We start from the raw sequence: 23,005 nt of genomic DNA, 5'->3' as shown, positions 1-23,005 counted from the left end.
TTGGAATTAGAGTTTCTTAGATATAGAAGGAGCTTCACTCCATGACTGAATTTTTTACACTGTTGTGCACCCAAGTGTAGTGGCCCAAACCTCTGCTTACACACCTTCAGGAATGGGAAACTCACTCACACTCCATCTTCCCAGAAATCCCCTAGAAGTTGTCTTTTTTGTACTAAAATAATATATGATGACCTATAGCTTCCATTCATTGGCAGCATTGTAACTCTTGAAGCCAATGTCAACCTTACTTACATGTCTTCTTCTTGAGAACACAAATATTTGAAGAAAAGTGTCTTGTACCATCCAAGCCATCACTCCTATCATGCTAAACACACCCAGTTTCTTCTAATGTTTTCCACCTGGCATCGTTTTCAGACACTCTATCAGCTGCTTGCTTGCTCTGGAATAAATCTGCTTATCTGGCTCCTAGATGTGCCTGACAGTGCAGAGTGACACAGGACTGTAACCTTCTCATTCCAGAGAATGTTCTTCTATTCTGCAGCCTAATGTCCCATTGACCTTTGGGCAGCCACATTCTATGACTGGTTCACTTTGAGCTGTTCTCCCTCTTGGTGCCACAGATTTCTGCTTTTTCCACCCTAAACCAATGAAGTACACTTAGACCCAAGTAGCTTTTATTCATTCTAAATAAATTTCTTCTTGTTGTAGTCCATCAATCATTAAAACTTGGTTATTTCTTATCCCTATTTGTCGTCCCTCTTCATGACACATCAACAACACATATGAGAATCATTCTTTCCGTGTCCACAGACAAGTCATATATGGCGTCAGGTGTTTCTAAAATCATGTAGTAAATCGTGTGCTCTGACTACTTGCTTGTGATTTCTGAAGAATAGGACTGCTGGAGAGTCAAGCTTCTGAGAAAAAGAAACAGCTCTGTGTTCTGTCTGTCTTTTCATCTGGATCCACAAAGTGATGCTGCAGGCGTCCCAGGATGACCAGCGGGGACCACCCCTGAGGCAGAGCAATTCTGTGCGTATTCCCAAACCTCGGGAACTTCAAGAGCCACATTTTCTTATTGAGCATTTTATCTCATATGAAAGTGCTGCCGTGCATTCAGAGATGTTAGCCTCTTCAAACGGATTGTTACATCTAACAATGCACTTTGAAAGCTACCTGTAGTTGCCTGGAGCAGGTGGTCTCCAAATGCAGATTCAAAATGTAACGTTCCTGTCGAAAATCAAGGCAGAATTCTGAAAATGCAGACTTTTATGCAGAAGGTCTTCAAACACAGATGGTTACCTAAGCAAGCTTCACTATAATTCAGCTAAAATAAAATATGTCCCACCTTTGCTCAAACTTCAGTGGAACCATATGACAACATTTAAACATGCTGGAATGTGCTTTTTTTCTGGTTAGGATTGGGATGTGAAGACTTGAAGATAGCAATATGTTTAAGACAATGCTCTTGTCAAGTTCATCAGTGATTTCCAGATTGCAAGATTCAGTGGTCATTTTTCAGTCCTCATCTGCCTTGACCTCTCAGCAACAGTTACCACAGTTGAATACGCCCTCTGCCTGAAAACTCTTTCCTTACTAGGCTTATGGGGTGTCACTCTCCCTTCGTTCTCTTTCTGTCTTACTCTTTTATCATCTCCTTTACCTCCACATGTCTGATGCTTAAGGGTTCAGTTCTTGGACCTCTTCTTCTCTCTCTAGATTCACTCTCTTGGTGATCTCTTCCAATCTTAGGGCTTTAAATGCCACATTTACACTGACAAATCCAAAATTACTGTGACTAGCCTAGAATGTCTCCCCTGAACCCCTATATCTAACTGCTGACTAGAAATTTCCACCTGGATATCTAATAGGGCATCTCAAATTTAATATGGAATCTCATTTCTCCCCCAAATCTGTTCCTCCTGTTTTCTTCCCCATCTCTGCAAATGGAAACTCAATGCTTCTAGTTACTTGGACCAAAAGCCTTGGAGAGCAACTTGCCCCAGAAAATCCTGGTTTTGTTTCTACCAAAACATTTCCAAAATCTGACCACTTCTCCTCATCTGCACCATGACCACTGATCCAAGCCACCATCATTTATCTCCTGAATTTCTGCAGTAATATCTCTACTTTCTTCGGGGTTCTGCTCAAATATTACCTTCTCAGAGAGTTCTTCCCTGATGGCTCCATTTAAAATGACAGCTCCACTCCCTCCTGCAGCTCTTCCTAGTCCCTTTCTCTGCCTGAGTTTTTGTATATCAAAGAACCTATCGCCACCTGACATACTATATAACCTCCACCCAAATGGAATGTCAGCTTTAGGAGTACAAGAACTTGTGTTCCTACTATATCATCAATGATTTTGAAGGTCCGCATTTATTTTTATACTTCTCAAAGAGTTTATTTGTGGTGATGCACATCGATAGCATTGCCACGTCAATGCATTAGAAATCTCTCTGTCCACAGGAAATGTTGGGTGAGTTCAGAACTCAGCTTTGCCCTAGTACTTTGTGCCCCATGCCTCTCCTTCACCCACCCAGGACCAAAGAAGGAAGAGTCCTCCTCTTCCTTTGTTCAACTGCCTTGCCTCTTAATATTATTAGGGGTATCTTCCCAAAAGAGGATTTGCAAATCTAATTCTTGGTTTCTGTCCTTTACAAGGAACAGTTAGGTTTGATGCCATTTGTTTGAGCATGGCCCCAAATAGCAGCGATGACGATTGCTCAGTCTGCTTACATGTGTTGCAGGAAGAGCTCTTGCTTCCCAAATTTCTCCAAATCAAGTTGGAGTGCAGTAGTATCTGATATTCCATGTTTAAGCCCCACCTTTTTAGGGCAATGAGGAAGAGGTTCAAAAGTTTATCGGTGCAGAAATCTTCTCTTTCTCTTTGTGATCAGTGAACTTCAACTATAAACTATAAACCAAAATCTAGTTATTTTCAGAATAAAGTAAACTCAGAAGTTCAGAAAGTCAGGGATGACTTTTCAAATTGTCATTCTATTGAATAAGCCTGTCTTGAACTTTTAAAAATATGAATGTGCATATATGTATATATACATATATATATATATATATATATATATATATATATATATATATATGCATGTGTGTCTTCAGATGTTTCCTCTTTGTCTCTCCTCCTCTATTAAAGCGTATGTGGCAGGCAGATTTGGCCAAGATGACTCCACTGGATATGCGGCTTTCCATCTTGACAAGAGCTACGGAGAGGCCTTCACGCTCTCCATGTTTGTTCGAACACATCGTCCATCGGGCTTGCTCCTAGCTCTGGAAAATGACACTTGCCAATACATCCGTGTTTGGCTAGAGCATGGCAGACTAGCAATGCTAACTCCAGGTTCTCCCAAATCATTAGTAAAATTTGTTCTCAGCGATGGAAATGTCCACTTGATATCTTTGAAAATCAAGCCAAATAGAATCGAACTGTATCAGTCGTCACAAAACCTAGGATTTATTTCTGCTCCTACGTGGAGACTCCAAAGAGGAGATGTCCTCTACATTGGTGGACTGCCTGACAGACAGGAGACTGAAGTTAATGGTGGATTCTTCAAAGGCTGTATTCAAGATATAAGGTTAAACAACGAAAATCTGGAATTCTTTCCAAATTCAACGAGCAACGCAGCCCAAGATGCAGTTCTTGTCAATGTGACCCAAGGCTGTCCCGGAGACAACCTGTGTGAGGTAGGATTATTCATACCAACTATGTCCATATTGTGTGCTAAAAGTTTCATTTTATTAAATAGATAATTTATTATAACTGTTCTTTGTATGTGAATATGGTGTTACTGACCCACTAGCTGTAGAATAATGCTTCATCCATACCTTCCCAGCAGGACTCGGGGATTTATGTTGAGCCATGAAAGTGTGGCCTTGATCTTATTGCCATTATGGTCCGTTTAACCAACCAAAATAACTACGTCTTCTACAACCAAATGACTTAAGAATAATTGTATTTTAATTCCCAAATTCTTAATGGCATCCCAGAGGTTTAACTGAATTAATTCATTTTGAAGATACCATTAACTTTATCTTAAATGCCCACCTACCATTGTTTTGAACATCTACTAAGTCAATAAGGAGAAAAAATCTGAGAGGTAACTTCCTTCTGGGAGTTGGATTTGAAATTTTCTGTAATATAATTACTCAGAGCCCATGCTTTACTTTGTATATTTTGTACGCTCTTCTGAAAGCTACTTCAATACGTGAATTTGTCAGCTCTGCATGAGCTTTCAGAGGAAAAGAAGGAAAGGCATTTTATCTGCTGAACATTTATTGAGCTCCAACTATTGCCATGTACTGGGCTTGCTTCTAAATACATAAAAATGAATCATTGTAGCATTACTATAGGGGCACCTCCAATGTGCCAGGTGCGATTTTCCATGGATCAATCCATTTCATTCTGTGGAAGGACTACTGTGCAAAGCAGGCATTTTTATTCTCTCCATTGATGTTATTTACAGAAAAGGAAATTGGCGTTTAACAAGGTTGGGTCACTAGCCTAGATTACATGTTAACAGTGGAATGGGCATAAATAAAGACGGAGCTCTCAGAAATTCCTTTATCAATACTTCCGTTTTGAACACTTTGTGAGAAACCTTGTGAGAACTCAAATTATGATACGCTTCTGATTCAGAGGCAGAGCTGGAGGGGGGATGGTGTCACTCCTCTGGGGACCCAAGTACCAACTTCCCTGTTTGACTGTTGATAGAATCTTGGACAACGAAAGGGACCTCGGTTTCCTCACCAGTAAAAACAGGAGGAAAAGTCTCTAACTCAAACTATCATTAGTGACAGTGAAAGTGCCTGGTAATTTATAAATTACAGAGAATATAATTACACCTTTGAAAATCCTCCTTGTGCTACAGGAGATCAGTATTGTATATTTTTCTTTATTTCCCTTTTCCTCTCTCTCGATGGTAGCAGTAAGTTTTATTCTATTTATCAGCCAATGGATATAAAAAGTTCGAAATGTAAATATGTAGGAAATTAGCATTCACAGATTAACAGGGTCTTTTCCATATTTAGTTGCCGGCGCTTCTAATGCCTTTGACTTATTGTCTGCTCAGCCCAACCCCTGTCACAACGGAGGCATCTGCTACTCCCTGTGGGACGACTTCTCCTGCTCCTGCCCTGCGAACACAGCCGGGAAAGCTTGCCAGGAGGTTCGCTGGTGTGAACTCAGCCCGTGCCCTCCCCGGGCCCAATGCCAGGGGCTGCCTCGAGGATTTGAATGTAAGTGCACTTCAAACTTATCACCATCCAGTTCAGCTGGGCATTTCAGTTGTTCCATGAGTCAACCCAGAAAAAGAATACAGACAACTCCAGCTCAGCAGAGAAATGTGTAGCTGCTTCTCCCTGCGCGAGTAGTGGTATAACAAACCTAATGGGAGTGTAATAAGCCAGAGTAGCCTCATCCTGCCCCTGGGTTTCTGAGTGGGAAACGGCGGTCATAGCAGCACCAAGCCTAGATCCTTGATCATTTAAGACTAATTTCTAGAGAAAGAATTAACCGGGTGATGTTTGGCTTTTCTTTTCTTGTTACTGGCAATACAGAGTGAAAGTGCCAGTGTGAGCACATTGTCATTGGTTAACTATGAGGCTTCTGGCAATTCATACGTCTCAGTAATCTAAAGCTTCCTCTGTAAGAAAAGGATAAAACGTCTACTTGATAAGTAGGTAACTATGGGTGTGTGTGTGATGATTATATGACCTCGTGTGTAGAGAGCCAAGCGCAGTAGGCACTCGATTGGTGTTGGCCATGAGTATTTCCCTCAATCTGAATGGTTTTCCTGCCCAAATTCAGTACTACTGAACACAATTTACCAAATGTTAGCAATTTGAATACTATCTTTACAATTTTGACAGGTCTACATGGTAGCCACACTATTATTTATAGTATGTCTTTTCTTCTGGTTCAAATAATGCACAGTTCAGTCTATAGCCAACTGTCTATGTTCGCACTCAATTCTAATCTCTTCCCCTTGTTCAAAGATTTTGCTTCTGAAATTTTTCTCTCACCCGCCAGCATCATCAGTTTTCCCCTCAGTATATAAACATACTGTCAAATTTACTCATTACAAACTATTTCCCTTGATATCCCTCCCATCCCCACCAGCTACCATCCCATGTTCCTGCTTCCTTTCTTAGTGGGAGAAACCCTCTAAGAGTTGTCCTCAATGTGCATCCGATGTCTTTCTGTCCAGTGTTCTTTCACCCCGGCAGTTAGCTCCCATGCACCATCACCATCTCTACCCTGAACTCTGTCAGCCCAGAGCTTCACAAGGGCCTCATCCCTCCATTCCCTTTTCTACCCAAGTGCCCTCTTCCCTGGCTTTACTTTTCTTCATGGCTCTAATCATCCTTGGATGTTTTGTTACACAGGTATTTGTTCACTTGTTCATCATCTTTTCCTTGATGGAATATAAGTTTCAAAAGGGAAGGAGATTTTCTGTCTGGTTTCCCACGTTACTCTTAGCACTTAGAATAGTGCCAAACATGTAGGAGGTTGTCAGTAAATATTTGTTAAATAAATATATATTTTTCTTCAATTTAGCTCAGTATTTTCACTTAACTGCTCTAGACTTAAATTACATTATCTGCATACAATTAAAAAAATACATAAAATACCTTGGAAAACACTGCACTAAAATAATGGTCTGGAGCTAGGCGTTGACTGACCTGAGGCCCAAATCAACAACCAAGCCCCAAAGTGACTGAGAATGAGAATACAGTTACTTTTATGTTTCTGTATTTTAAAATCATATATCAAAATGGTATGTGAAATGTATTGTACAGTGTATATACTTGGGGGGCAGTTTCTAAAAGAATACACATACTCTTATGTTTCATATTTAAGAAATAATATGCTACACACATGAATAAAGCTTGATGAATTTGCGTAAAGAATGAGATCAGGCCTCTAATATGACACAGAACTTTAATGGCACCTTTTCCATTTTTCTGCCCTCTGAATTGCTTGTTTAAAATAGTTTACTACTTATTAATTTTACTGTTAATCTTTGGACAGAAATACTAAAGTTCTCAGTCCCAGTTATATTCTACAATGGGGTTTAAATCATTTTGAACATTTTCACAGGGAAAAAAAGAATAGGGTTTCTAAAAACAGTGGCGGTCCAAGAAGCATACCCTGGGTGCGTATTGCCCCCCGTCTCCACATAAAGGATTTGGATGCCCCACGTCAGAAAGGCGTGAATGATCTTCACTGCTACTGCATGGCCACTACAGAAAGTGGAAAAAGTTTGCCTCGACCTTTCAAAAAGTCTCAGTAACATTTTTTTAATTATGACTTATCTTAAGGGAGAAAATGTAAATTAGTAGGAGGGGTGAAGTTTTCCTAACCGGTAGGTATAAACCCTAGCATCCACTTTTGCTATTTTGTATAATTTTCATTTGATGTGACCTCATGACACTATTGTATTTATTTCTAGGGAGATGTGTTGGGAAGATAGTTCTGCTAGAATAACATACTCTCGAGAGTATAGCTCGCGCATTACCCCGAGTTTGCCCTTAGTACTTAATCATTTCTATCTCTGTACCCTATCCGAAAACAGACAATTAAAAACTACAACCCACCTTAGACACAGGTGTGTTTATCATGATAAAGTTCCCTGAAGAAAAGGCAAAGTATAAATGTTAACGTGCACTGCGGTTTTCACTCAGATCACAAGAAGTGATTTCCATGTGCTCAGTCGGTCAATGAACCTAGTTTATACAGCATGACAGACAGTATTCTTCCTTCAGGAGTCGGAGGGCTAATGAGATTTGTCATGTTAACATTTATTCAGAAACATGTAATGAGACACTTCTTGCTCTTTTCCTGCCTAATCCCAACCCCAAATTTGCTGGGAAAGAACACCACAGTCAAAAGCAATAAAATCAAGTGAAATGTTCATCCAGCCAAATGATACACTTGAATGATACCCTTGAGTTTACTCCTGCTGTGGTTTCTAATCATTATCTCACTTTTCAGAATTAAGGATTGAGTTATTTTTATAGATTATTCATTTAGTAATATTTACTGAGCACCTGTTTTCTGCCAGGCAATGTTCCCTGCATCAGGTTTAGTGAGAACCTAGACAGAGAAGTTCCGTGATCTCGTAAAAGCTCATGTTCTAGTGAGGAGAGACAGACAAGGAACAAGTAGGAAAGTTAACAGTATAATTTCAAATAGCTACAAGATGCTATGAAGAAAATAAAGCTGAGTAATTAAAAAGAGAGTGGGTTGCGGGGGGGTGGGAAACATTTTCACTTGGATAGCTGGGGAAAGCATCTCGGAGGAGGTGACATCTGAGCGCATATTTTGTTGAGAAAGAGTCCAGTATGGGAAGATCGGGGGCCAATATCGTGTCTAAGTAACCGCAAATGTAAAAGGCCTGGTTTGGGAACAAGCTTGGCGTCTTCAAAAAATAGCAAGAAGTTTTTGTGGCTGTAGTACGTGCATGAGGAAGGGTGGCAGGAAATGGGATTGGAGAGTTAGGGGTCGGGTCACATAAACTCTGTCCGCCATGTTTAGGATTTAGGAATCCTTTCTAGATGTGATGGTAACCGTGGAGGTGTTGAGCTAAGGCATGGTTGGTACATTGCTCTGCAGCGCAATAGAAGCCAGGACACTGAGAAGTGGTTGGAATAGGCTGTATAATAAAGTGTTCGAGGTTGGGTGTGGTGACCCACACATGAGGTAAAGACAGTGTCTTAAGGTCAATTTCTACGGAAAGCTGGAAGATAATGAGAATAGAGAATTGACTGCTGGATCAGTAACACAGAGGTCACCATGACCTTGACAAGAGCGGTTTCAGTGATGTGATGGGGAACAAGGCTGAAGGTATTAAAAAGAAAATGGGGGATGAGAAAGTTGAGACAAGGTGAATCTAAAACTATGTGGAGAAGTTTTGCTGGAAAGGGAACTAGAGAAATAAGAAAGCAGCAGGGTAGAGGGAGGTCAGGGTAGTGCTCTTGGGTCTTGCCTGTGTTTTTATTTTTTAAGATTGGAGCAATTACAGCATATTCTTATGCTGATGGGAAGCAACAGAAAGGGAGGGAAAATGATGATGCAGAACAGAAAGAGATTACGTTTAGAAGTAATATCTAAAAAAGGTGAGAATGAAAGGGACCCAAGGCGTGACTGGGAGAGTTGCCCTTGGATGTGCGCTGGAGCACCTACAGTTTCCCACCTGAGTAGGGAAAACCCACAGTAGGAATACACGAACAGCACTGCTGACACCTGATATGCGGGGGTCCCCCTACCAAGCAATTCTGCTACAGTAGCTGGGTGTCCTACGGGTCATCTCAATTTAATTCAACTCTGACACTATCCGCCCAGACATAGTGTCAGATCTCACAGGCTAAGGGCTCAGTCCCACTAGAAGACCCCCCACTGCACTTCAGATGCCAATCGCAAGCCCAGGTTGTCACCTGTGCTGCTGACCGATCAGCTATAAATCTGAGGCTCCCACGACCCCCGCCTCGGTTCAATTAATTTGCTAGAGCAGCTCACAGAACTCGGGGAAACCCTTAATTGTTTACCATTTTATTAAAGGATATGATAAAGGTCCCAGATGAACAGCCAGATGAAGAGATACATAGGGCGAGGTCTGGGAGGGTCCCCAGGGTAGGAGATTATTTCCCGAGGAGTTGGGGTGCATGACCGTTCCAGTGTGGGTATGTTTAACAAGTTGGAAGCTCTCTGAACCCCATGCTTTTGGGATTTTATGGAGGCTTCCTTATGTAAGCATGACCAGTTATTAACTCCATTTTCTGCACTCTTCCTTCTCTAGAGGATGGGCTGGGGCTGACAATTTCAAGCTTCTAATCATGACTTAGTCTTCCTGATGACCAGCCTGCATCCAGGCTCCACCTAGGAGCCCACCCAGAGTCGCTGTCTCATTAGAACAAAGATGCTCCCAGTGCAGTGCTCTTATCACTTAGGAATTTACCAGGGTTTTAGAAGCCCTGTGTCAGGAACCAGGGGCAGAGAACAGGAGATCTTTTTTCTATTATTGTACAGGTGAGAATAAGGACAATGCATCCATTATAACAAATGGAAAGCAGAGTGGATCCAGATTTGTTAGGTTTACAGGTTCGGTGGGAAACTGAAGCAGTTCTTCTTTCTCCTGTTTTCTCAAGAACGTAACAAAGGAGATCATAAACAGAAAGGGTTCGATATTTTAAGAGATAAAGCAAGCTGTGAACGAGTGATCTTGTGGAATTGGAAAAACAGTCTAATAGAAAAATGCAATAAGATTGCCCAAAAGTGTTGTGGTCCCATGTGGTCACATGTATGCGGGTGTATATTAGAGCAGAGGGTACGGTTGTATAATTTTGCCCAACCACAGGATGCTACTTGGAGTTAGGCACAGATTGGTGACTCAGCACATGACTGGAGTTTGCCAGGTAGTAAATCAGTCATTTAGAATGCTACTTTTAAGTGCCTCCTGGTCAGCTTACTCAGAAGCCAGACTCCACTGTTAATTAACTGTGTCACTTGAGGCCCAGCTTATAAGCTAGACTTGTGAGTTCTTTGTGCTCGATTTCTTTATGTGCAAAACGGGTAACCAATGCTTTATTTGTGGGAGCAACTGTAAAATAACATTAGAAGGTACTGCATTTCAGTGGAAAAGAAATAAATGATTTGGGTTTTGGCATCTGACCACCCAAGTTTGACATTCTGGCTTAATTATCTATTAGCCACTTGACTGTGAGAAAATTACTTAACCTCTGTGAGTCTCACTTTCTTCTTCTGTAAAATAGAGATGATAATAACAATGAACCTACATTCGAGAACTTCATATTAAAAATAATATAAAAGCAACTAACAGAGTGCCTAGCCTGTATCAGACAATCCATACATGACGGTAGTAACGTGATGATCATTAAAGGTACTTAGGCAAACATTACAGATTCACTAAAGTTGCTGATTGGCGTTGCCTTCTCTCTTTAGGTATCGCAAATGCTGTTTTTAATGGACAAAGCAGTGAGATATTATTCAGGAGCAATGGGAATATTACCAGAGAACTCACCAATATCACATTTGGTTTCAGAACAAGGGACGCAAATGCGATCATATTGCACGCAGAGAAGGAGCCTGAATTCCTTAATATTAGCATTCGGGATTCCCAGTTATTATTTCAGCTGCAAAGTGGCAACAGTTTTTACATGCTGAGTCTGACAAGTCTGCAGTCAGTGAATGATGGCGCGTGGCACCAAGTGACTCTCTCCATGACAGATCCACGGGCCCAGGCTTCCAGGTGGCAAATGGAAGTGGACCAGCAAACACCTCTTGTGACCAGCGCAGTGGCTACTGGGAGTCTCAGCTTCCTGAAGGATGATATAAACATTTATGTGGGTGAGCGAGCTAGTGACAACACGCAGGGCCTGCGAGGGTGTCTAAGTACAATAGAAATCAGTGGCATTTATCTCTCTTACTTTGAAAATGTTCATGGTTTCATTAATAAACCTCAGGAGGAGCAGTTTCTCAAAATCTCTATACATCCAGTGGTTACTGGCTGTTTGCAGTTAAACGCCTGCAATTCCAACCCCTGCTTGCATGGAGGACATTGTGAAGACACGTACAGTTCTCATCACTGCACCTGTCCCGTGGGATGGTCAGGGGCACACTGTGAACTCGACATTGATGAATGCCTTTCAAACCCCTGTATCCATGGCAACTGCTCCGACAGAGTTGCAGGCTATCGCTGCAGGTGTGAGCCTGGCTACACCGGTGTGAACTGTGAATCAGATGTAGACAATTGCCAGAGTCACCTGTGTGCAAACGGGGCCACCTGCGTCAGTGACACCAGTGGCTATTCTTGCCGCTGTCCTGGAAATCTCACAGGAAAATTCTGCAGGTGAGCATAATACCCACATAAAGTGTGTTTCGAGCTGTGTTCTACATCTTCAAACTGGAAAGCTCTCCGCCCAGGTATGAACATACAGGCTGTGCTGAGCAGGGGGTGACAGTCAACGGCCATCACAGTTTGGTCTTGCGAAGACAGGATCTCACCTGCTGGCATGTTCTACAAAGAGGAAGGGCAGGGTTTGGACCAGACTTTGAGCAAAATGTTTTCTCAGTCATCTCTGCTAGAATGTCTCAGGAACTACAGCCCCAGAGTCTGACAGCCTTAAGGCCTCAGGAAACAAATACATTTACAACAAATGCAAGAGCTGAATTTTAGTATTGTTGGAGGAAGCATGACTCCTACCCCTAAGAGAATACTCTGGGGTATTTCAGGCAGGTAAACTCATATAATTCTGAAAAGACTATGTTAAAGTATAATTTCAAAAGGGTGAAATCATGACTCTCAGAATGAACGTTTTGATGACTTTGTCATTAATTAATGAGGGAACCAGTAAGACAAAAAATCAAAATGTCAAAGGATAATCTAATCATATACATAAATATGTCCATATAATATATATACACACTTGTAAATAGGGAGGAGGAAATGAATTTACCAATAAATGCAAAACTTTTTAATAGCCTATAGGGCAACAAAATTAGTACTTGAACCACACTATTTCTACAGTGTGACAATGGACTGTATCGCTTCAAATTCATTTGCACTTCAATGAACAAGATCCATTAGTATTACTATAATTTTCTACAACTTACAGAGTTGTGAACTAGCTTGGTAAAGAAAACCTGAGTCATACACATTAGAAAAATCAGATAATCTTAGAGGGTCTTTTATATAACACCCAGCATTCCACTGAAAGAATACCCAGTGATCTCTTTTGCCCATTTCAAAGCATTTCACAGTTTTTTCTAAAACTATAAAGCTTAGTTCTGGCAGTCACATCCGTTTCATGTAATATAAATAGAAACAGGAATGAATATTTTCCTGCCAAGTCACACTGCTTTAGTATTTCTATGTAAGTAGAATTCATTATTGTTTTTATAACTTATACTTGTTTTGAATTTACTAAACAATTGAGTTGTTATAGGCACGTGAGACGGTTATTTCTAGCAAGCAGTAGATTCCAGAATGTGGACAGGAAGGCCTGGAGTTGGCTGGCAGCCTGCAGACATTACACTGATTCAGAAGTGGTACCTTAACTGGATGAATCTCCTAGTAGACAGAATAGGTAGCCACACCTGTAAGAAGATGTATTTGTCTCCATAACATTTATTGCTGTTCAGAGTCTGTGAAGGCATGACACAGGGTTAGGTGCTGAGTGTTGACATTCCAATAAAATGTCACTTCTCATGAGTTAACCAACTCATTGGCCAACAGGTAATCTGAATGCTTAAAAGCAAAAGACATTCAGGATCAAAATTAATAGTACTGCCATGGTGACTTTGGATAAGTAAAATAAACAAATATGCCCCAGTAACCAGTGCTCCAGTATCTTTTCTGCCTAATTCATCAAAGTCACGTTTTCAAAGATTAAAGTTTTGATTCAAAAGTACTTTGTAATGAGGTTCAAAATTGTTTATTAACATATGATGTATACAAAGCTTCATATTTGCATTGCTAATTGACCTCTTTCAACGCTGGTTGACGCTTTTGGCTCCTTTGAAAAGTCCTTACGGTATTTTCTTTTTTTTTTTTTTTTTACATCTTTATTGGAGTATAATTGCTTTACAATGGTGTGTTAGTTTCTGCTTTATAACAGAGTGAATCGGTTATACATATACATATGTTCCCATATCTCTTCCCTCTTGCATCTCCCTCCCTCCCCCACTCCCTATCCCACCCCTCCAGGCGGTCACAAAGCACCGAGCTGATCTCCCTTTGCTATGCGGCTGCTTCCCACTAGCTATCTACCTTACGTTTGGTTTAAAGTCGAATTGATTAGCTTTTGTGGGAAGAGACACATATAGACCGGTTTCTCCATATAGACACATATAGACCGGTTTCTCCATATTAGCTGCAGCATGCACAGCAGGACAAATTAAATTCATCTGATATTTCCTGAATATTAACTATGTATCTAGTTCCATGCATAACATGCACAGTGGGTCGAAGGACCTGAACACCATAAAATCTTTTTAACCAGTCCCTTCACACCACTGGATTTTATCACACAGTAAAGTTCTGCTTAGCTTCTAACAATTTGTTCTGCCCCTTATAAGGATTCCTTAATATATACAGCTCTGTTGATAAACGAAAGAGCCAAGCTCAGAATTCACACGTGGTCACCACTGAGTGCCGTGTACAAACCTCCTGGACAGCACATGGCTTGCATTCTGCTGAGCTGTGAGTTATTAGATGGGGGCAGCAAGTGCTGGCAGGGCAACTGGAGTTCAGCTGTGAAAGGCAATGGAGAAATCACATGAGGGCTTGGGTACCAGAGTCCTGTCCTTTCTTTCCTGGCCTTTATAGAGATGCAATTTTCCTCTGGCCCTAGCTATAGCAAGTTTCTTTCCAGCGCTAAATTTATTGCCACCCCCCACCCCCGACATAGATCTTATCTCACGAATGAACACTGGGTAGCAGTGGAAGATGGATAGCCATGCTCCGAAACAGCGCAGCCCTCCAGCAGGAGCTGTGGACTGAGAAGGTGATTCTGGAACAAAACAGCACAGTTAAGCATTCGTGGCTCAGCCAGACTGAGTACCTAGTTAATTTGGCATTGACTATATACATGAACTTTTCTAAAACGTTTTCATAAATGAGATGAGCAAGGTGAACAGTGTGGCTGTTACTTTTCTCTCTAGATACACCAGATTACCCTCAGCGGTCTGTGGGAATGAGAAGACCAACCTCACGTGCTATAACGGCGGCAACTGCACAGAGTTCCAGGGTGAAGTAAAGTGTGTGTGCTGGCCAGGTTTCACTGGGGAATGGTGAGTCGCAGCAGAGCTTTATAGGAGAAAAGCCTGGGCTGAACAACAGTGAGATTATGCAAAGTTTATTTCTCCTCTAAATTTTCATCTCAGTTCCCATAGGAAAATCTGTGCTGAAATATAGGTCCGGACAGAGACAAACAATAAAAAAGAAGAAAAATTACAGTTTAGGTCAAAGTCAAGAACGCTTTTTTAGCCGAGACTTAACTGAGGAAATATGTCTTCGAAAACAGTAAAATGTGATGTTGTTTTTTTAGAGGTACTTCTGGATGCGTGTTTCTGTCCCACTAACTCTAGTACGTGATGTAGACACGGTTGTTGGTGAAGGTAGAATGTAATAAACCTTAAAGATTGCCCCTAGAATTACCTTCAACCCTAAAAGTATACACACTTTATCCAGGTGAATCTACCTTTCCCAGAGAAACCCTTCAGCTCTGCTGTACCCAATGCCGGGATTGTCGGTATGGGGTTGATCGCTGGCTGGTTTCGGTCTGTGACTTGCTGAACATGCAGGCAAATCTGCATATGCATTTGACTGGCCGAGGTGAGGGCAAGTGCAAGAAAGTGCGTATTCCGTAGCTTTTATCGGATTCCCAAGGGGATCAATGTTCCCAGAATGGTAACAAACTGGGGCTCTACGAGGTAGAGATACTATAACAGCAGGTAACAGATACGTAGCCATTTTTTTCTAGTGCTATGCCAGGCACCGGACAAATTGTTATTATTGTTAGTGTTATTATTGTCTCTAATTGTTATTATTTCCATTTTGCATTTGTGTAAATGGAAGCCAAGAGGTTAAGTGACAGGTCAGGTGCCAATCCAGACACGTGCTGCTGCAAGGTCGCACTGCCTTCAAAGCCTCTGCTCACCTGTAGATGTGCTAGCATAAATGTATGACTAAATCTTTACTTGCAACACTTAAAAGAAAAGGGAAAGAGTTCTCCTCCATCTCATATATCATGCAGGGTAAGATAATACTGATCTCTGATCAAACTGCCTCCGAACAAATTAGATCAATTCAAGTCCAACACATTGGACAAAGAGATCTTGACTGAATTAATTTTCCCCAAAAGAGTAGTTAATAAAATAATGGGTATATTTTTGCTCCACAACAACTAGAGTTTGGATTAATTCGAATTTTCTTTTTTTCAACCAGTTCTTTGGGCACCACAGAGATACAACTCTTTTGTCACGTTTACAAAACAGCAGGCAATCTTGGCCACACCTGCATTTTTCCCTTCCGACATTCAATGATAAGGCTAGCTAGCTCTTGCCTTCACAGCTTGCTTTCAGTGGCTGGCTCTAAGCGGCACAGGCAGTCCGAGTATCCATGTGCACGGAGTTGTGTAGCCTAGAGTCACGTTCCACTTTTCATTGCACCGTATTATTAACCCAGAGACCATTCGGTTGGCCTCCAATCCCACATATATCAAAAACACTGCAAAGATTTTCTTGTCCTAAAATTTGAACAACACTTTAACTATATATTTAAGTGCTGGTTACTTCCAGCCTTCAATGTCACCATTTAATGCTTAATGGCACATTAATGTTTAATGGCCAATGCACAGAACTCATTCAAAGCCTTGGCTTATTTTTCTCCACTACTCACACCTTATTCCTATTTACAACAAACATTTCCCTTTCCTCCAACGTTTATTTGTTTTTTTAAAAAAAGAAAGGTACCTGGCATTTAAATTCAAATTGTTGACTTGAAATGTGGTAAGGAAAGGAAGCTCAGCATTTCTGTTCCTCTCCCAGGAGTCTTTTCATCCGGATAAACTTCTCTACTGAAAATGGATTTCTAAAATAGTGAACACATGTTCCATGGATTCTGTGCTTTCACAGTCCTTCTCCATCATTAGTTAATTCACTGGATGCCAATGGATTTATTTGTTTTGATTTTCTACCTATTAATAACCTCTAATGAAAGCTCCAATAATGTTTATAATGATTGTGTGTATATTGTGCACTGTTCAGCTCAAAAGAGAAGTAGATAAGAAATAGAGAAAGAATAGCTGGAGGAAAGCTAGAAAATACTGGGCAGTCTCCCAAGGCCTGGGGGGATGTGACTTCCATAAAGTCCAAAGATATTGAAAAGCTGTCCTCTAACAAATTGCCTTCTCTTCTGTCGGGTTAGACCTCCAGCTCTGTGCTGTCACCCTGGCAGGTTGTACATGATGGATGCTGTGAACACTCTGGCCCACCCAGGGCAGGGAGTACTTGGCAGGCTCCCTCGAGCTGCCGAGTTATGCTCCGGTCTAATCAGAGGAGTCTCCTTCCAGCCCAGAAGCCTAAGCCAAAAAAGGAAAACAAAATGTCTCAGCTATGCTTGGTATCTAAGGGGATAAGGAGCTGTTTTTCTGGGAAGAAATCTTTTTCCCTTTATGCCTTGGGTTGGCCCTGCCCAACCTACCACCTCATCCCTTCAGTTTGAGCCTAGGGATTAGTGGATGACCCAGGCACGCATGCTTACCTCTTAGGAGGTGGGGAATGAAAAATTGTTTACAGTGGACTTCAGCCTTGTGAGCTGCTCTATAGAGATTCCCAAAGCTGAGGTTTTGTATGAATTTCCCAAAGTAAGAAAGACGCCTCAGTTACCCATCTATCCCAAGGCCTAGCAGGGGGTTTGGCACATGGTTAAGTGCTAAATAAATATCTACTCAATGAGTGATTGGGGAGTGATTGAATAAAACACATAGTAGTTCATGGAAAATTAGGGGGGAAATGACAGTGTCCCGGGGAAGAGGAAAGTTTCTGTTTACCTTAGAATTGATATCACTTGTTTTTGGAAAATTTGGCTTTTGAAAATCATTCTCCCTGAGCATGCAAATATTACACTTAGCTATGAAACTGATTTATTAGCAAGTGCAAGCTTCTATTATCTATTTTGGCTTTTTGTTAAAAATGGGTTTCCCAAGGATAATAATCCCAAATCTCTCAGAATAAACCAAATACATTTTTCTGTTTCTGAGGGGCTTTACCCCTTCGCCTGGGGGCACTGATGCATCAGAACCCTCACAGCTGCAGTGGAGGTCTGCTCTGTAGATGCTAGGTCGAAAAACTACAGCTCACTCTCCTGGTCCTCGTGTACCCCAATAAACTGAACTTTTATAAGGTGGCAACGACACTAACACTCTTGAGGGAGAAGTTGACTTATGCATGGCCCCATTTTGTCTTGGTTTCTAGATATTTGCACCTGTTTTCTCTTTCTAACTAACTGTGTATGCGTCTGTGTGTGTGTGTGTGTGTGTGCGTGTGTGTACAAATTATTTTCATTAAAAGAAAAATTTGTGAAAGGAATTTTGAAGATTGTCTCCCACATTATCGAGCATATACAACAAAGGGCATGGGGATTGGTCAATTACACCGCGCTGGTCTAGGTGAATCAGGCCAGAGTTCTCCCTCCCCATTCATTTCACAGCCAATTTATTGAACTGGGGCCCGGGTTTCTGCTGTTTCCGTTTTCAAGGTGTGAAAACGACATTGATGAGTGTGCCTCCGATCCCTGCCTCAATGGAGGCCAATGCCACGACTTGCTGAACAAGTTCCAGTGCGTCTGTGATTTGGCCTTCGCTGGCGCGCGCTGTGAGCTGGACGTAAGCGGCCTCTCCTTCTATGTCTCCCTCCTGCTCTGGCAGAACCTCTTCCAGCTTCTTTCTTACCTCATTCTGCGCATGAATGATGAGCCCGTGGTCGAGTGGGGTGAACAGGATGATTATTGACGTACCTGTGAACATTCCCAAACTTTAAAGCCATGAATTTCAAGAGATGCCTTGAAATAAAAACCATCTTGAAAATCAAAATAAATTCAAGGACTATTTTAAGCATATTGCAGGCACTTTATGAGTATGTCAAAGATTTACCTATTCCGGCTCTAAATGCAAAAAAGAATTGTTGTTCTTAAGATGAGCAGAAACATCTCACTGTTCAGAGTATTTAGTACAAATGTGCCATCATTCTTAGCGCTTCTGTATTTGAATGACCACTGCAGTAAGAAACAACTTTCTCCCACACCCCATTCTTGTGTGTGCTTTTACAATATAAGTTGCCCTCATTCGCCCTCATCCTCAGTCATTTATGTTCTTTCATTCCTATCTATTATTCATGACATGACAATTTGAAAATTACTGATTAAACTTTTTGTATCCATCTATGCTCTTACACAAGCTGTTCAGATGAAGTGTTGCCAGTTCTCTGGTAAGTTAAAAATATATATAAAGAGAAAGTGGGAAATTCCATGAAATCCCTCAAAATCTAGAAAGAAAATTTTCTAATACAATTGGTATCAATTCTCAAGTTATATACCTCACCAGTATAATTTACAATTCCATAAAAACCTTCCTTCCTCAGAAAAAATGACAGATAAAACCTTTCTCCATTTCTTTTTCCTGCAATATTTTCTATACAAGTAATAACTTTTTGTTAATTGCTTACAGATTTATGAGCTTATCGACATTTCTATCAAATGAACTAATCTCAATTGCTTTTCAATGCATATTCAATAAAGAAATAAGCATTATTGTATATGCATACACTAAAAATGTAAATTATAAAGCTTGAATTTCTTGGAGGCATATTTTTCTAAAATTTGCAAGTAAATTTATCCTCTTCAACTATCTGAGAAAAAAAGCATAGTACCTATTATAATCAAAGTATATTTGGCATTATGATTTTTTAAGAAATAAATACCTGAAATGACAGACCTACAAAGTAAATTAATAAGGTGTGCAAAAATTAATATATTCTTGCTTAGAGTATATAAAATAGTAATTAGAAAATAACTTTATTTGCTAATATTTTTATTGCTTCCACACTGCATGTTATCATTTATGCTAAATATCTTTGTGTGGATATACCTTCCAAAGGAGCCATTATTTGTGTTCATTTAAAGGGAAACTAATTTGATCCTATGAATTAATTTAGAAAGCAACTATAATAACAATGGCCCACCAAATATCATTTTGTAAATGTGTTTGTGTCTTTAGGAGCTGCCCTGGTTTGAAAATATGAGGGTAATTTATCCATTGGGTGATATCCAATACTCATTTAGTCCCAATTGTTTTAAGAAACTTGTTTTTCTTTGGAAATAACCAAGGTAAACTTAACTATACCATGAAATCAAAATTACAAAGTAGTATACTATAAAAGAAAAGGAAATATCTTCAGTTTTATTTTTCAACAATAATAGAAGATTTTATGCAGCAAATTTATCCTGTGGAGTGCTAGCAGGCACTTAACTGGGAGAGTCTCATGTTGAAGTCTTTCCTTTCTACTCCCTGCTCCCCTCGCCTCCACACAGTATGTGCCATCCTGCCATCTCAGCTGATCTGTTCCAAAGCTAGATTTCATGGCAAGAGACGTGGGGAAAACCTTCCCATCAATATTTGCATTCCCATATTAACTGAAGTAAGCATAAAATTGATACAGCCAAAGACCACATGTACAGTTTTCACGTTTGCTCCCATTGGGCATATCCATAATTATATACTTACAGGTCATTCCAAGTGTAACATGTTTCCTTCCAAATATATTTAAGAATCACTCACCATCTCTTTCTCTGTACAATTCTGATGGCTCTGTTGTCACTGTAATTGTCAGTAGTTGCTTTTCTGTTTTCCGATGTCTTGTCAAAGCTGACTTAAAAACACTCCCTTTTCTCTGTCTTCTTATTTTCAATTGCATTGTGTGTGACTATGGCTTTTGCACATTTGCACAGAAAAATAAAACCATTGTTTCTGTATCTCTACCCCTCATCCTCTGATAACTGTCTTCATTTGGCTTGACTGTGTCTTGCACGCTAAGATGTCCACAAGCCAGGCGCGCGCGCACACACACACACACACACACACCCCCCACATAATGAACACAGAAGTACCTGTGCTGATCACCCTGAATTGTGGTCTCTTTCCCCAGATGTGTTAATGCAGGTAAACACCTGCGGCAGTCAAGGTCAAAGTTCCATGTGTTCATACTTTCCCTCTGTGGCAGGTATTCCTCTAGTTGTAATTCTAGTATTGATGACATCCTCAATTATTCTTACTATTGTTTGCATTGTCCCCACCAGAGCTAGCCATAGTTAACTTGGCTCTGAGGAGGGGCCATCTCACCTGAGTGACAGAAATTCACACAAACTCCTCTAGACCCCATTTCTGAAGCATAACCTATAGTAGTTGAATTTAAATTTTTTTTATTTTGTTCTTTTTTAAGGTTCAACATTTGAACTAAACAAGGCTATATCTCTGTCTTTGGCCATGCCTCTTCCTTCTGTGTGTGTGTACATGAGGAGTGGTTTTTATCACCCTCCTTTTTGGAGAACAGGGAAGCTGAGAAAACAGGGAGGTTGGGAGAAATTAGTGTTTTGACAGCACAGAAAGACAAATTCACTTAACACTATCAAGAACCTTCTCTGTGCCAGGGACTGTGATAAACCTTTTATAAATACATATTTTTTTCAATATAAGGACAACCAATATCTCTCACCTTCCAAATTCTTCACTAAATTGTATTTAAAGATCCTTTTGCCACGTCTGAGTTTTAAAACAGAAGTTATTCAGCTTTAATTTTGCAAAATTTAAATGGAGCCTCTTCTAGAAACGGTTATACATAAAATTTGAGTTTAGTGATTTAGGAAGAAAACCAGTGAAAGAAATAGGAAAATTATTCTCAACTACCAAAATTATTACTAATATGGACTAATTTCATTTCTCTACTTTACTCTTTTGATTTATTCAACAAATATCTGATGAATACCTACTATGTGCTGTGCCCTGGACTAGGTACTGAGAATACAACTGTAGATTAGACACAGCACTTGCCCGCAAGTTGAGGGTCTTGTAGAGCAGGGGTCCCCAACCCTGGTACCAGTCCACAGCCCGTTAGGAAGCCGGCTGCCCAGCAGGAGGTGAGCGGTGGACAGGTGAGCTGAAGCTTCACCTGCCGCTCTGCATCGCTCACATTACTGCCTGAGCCATCCCCCCATCGCTGGCATTACTGCCTGAGCCATCCCCCTGCACGCCCCCGCCTCCGGGGTCTGTGGAAAAATTGTCTTCCACAAAATGGGTCCCTGGTGCCAAAAAGGTTGGGGACCGCTGTTATAGAGGATGTAGGTCAACAGAGGAGGAGAGTTCCTGGGTCCGTGTTAGGATGGAACTTAGTGCCAGCTCTAGAGGAGCACAGAGGAGGGGCATTTTTGCCCAGTCTTAAAGGCAGAAGGTCAAAGAAAGTCCCAAAGCCTAAGGCGAGATTCAAAGGCGAACAGATATGAGGTTGTGTCAGGAGGGCTGGAATAGCAGGGGGCATGTCAGCAGAAGGGGCTGCAGAGGTGTGCAGTGTGGCCATGTGAAGTTGGTGGGGGTGAGGGCCGGGGAGGGCGGAGTAAGCCTGAGGCTGCAGAGTCAGCGGAAGTGAGTCCTTGGAAGCCGTGTCAGGGACCTAGGCTTTTCTTCCTAAGAGCAATGGAGAGTCTTTGATAGGGTTCAAACAGAGAGGTGACATGATTACGCTTGCACTTTAGAAGATTACTTGGGCTTCTAAGGAGAGAATGGATTCAAAGCAGGGCGAGACTGGACCCATAAAGACACATTTAGGAGGCTGTTGCAGCGATCCAGACAAAAGGGCAGGGCACTTTGAGCTACCTTCTATAGTGAAACGGGATGTAGAGAAAGGGCTTCATTTAACAAAGTTTCAAGCAGTAAGATCTTATGATTGTTTGGGAGAAGCTGTAGGTCTGAGTACATGAAAAGCTAAATTTGGTGAATCTTATTTTTTAAATTTTTGTTAGTTGAATAAATGAATACATGTAAGGTCAATGGATTATCCAAGTACAATTATTAGTGTGAATATTCCAGTCTGAAGTTCAAGAGACCTGGCAAGCTGGGAGTATATATTTCGGAGTCTTATTATAGATCTATTGAACTTTTGCATTTTATTCTCCATATCTGTATTATTTTTTGTATTTTTGAATTTTGTTCACTTGTATTTTTTAGTATTTTTCCAGCTTTGTTGAGATATAATTAACATATAACATCCTGTGAGTTTAGGGTGTCCAGTGTGTTGGTTTGAAACACTTGTATTTTGCAAAATGATGACCACCTTAGCATTAGCTAACACCTCCATCACATCACATGATTACTATTTCTTTTTTGTGGTGAGAACATTTAAGATCCTCTCTCTTAGCAACTTTCAAGAATACAGTATTATTAACTATATATGGTCACCGTG

The 23,005-nt window shown here is 40.8% G+C and overlaps 1 protein-coding gene across 1 annotated transcript in view; it reads left to right on the top strand.

The window, feature by feature from the left end:
* CRB1 (crumbs cell polarity complex component 1) overlaps window positions 1-23,005 on the top strand; it is a 268,288-nt gene that overhangs the window by 218,625 nt on the left and 26,658 nt on the right. Inside the window, exons 8-12 of the mRNA XM_027122138.1 lie at window positions 3,113-3,660; window positions 5,046-5,211; window positions 10,937-11,843; window positions 14,657-14,785; window positions 18,255-18,381. Of these exons, the coding sequence (XP_026977939.1) occupies window positions 3,113-3,660; window positions 5,046-5,211; window positions 10,937-11,843; window positions 14,657-14,785; window positions 18,255-18,381 (1,877 nt within the window). The remainder of the gene's footprint in view (window positions 1-3,112; window positions 3,661-5,045; window positions 5,212-10,936; window positions 11,844-14,656; window positions 14,786-18,254; window positions 18,382-23,005) is intronic.

Source organism: Aethalodelphis obliquidens, unplaced genomic scaffold, assembly GCF_003676395.1.
Source record: "Aethalodelphis obliquidens isolate GAN/ISIS:26980383/991018 unplaced genomic scaffold, ASM367639v1 scaffold24, whole genome shotgun sequence".
Classification (NCBI taxonomy): domain Eukaryota; kingdom Metazoa; phylum Chordata; class Mammalia; order Artiodactyla; family Delphinidae; genus Aethalodelphis; species Aethalodelphis obliquidens.
The sequence above is the reverse complement of the archived record's forward strand: the minus strand, read 5'-3'. Positions and strand labels throughout refer to the sequence as shown.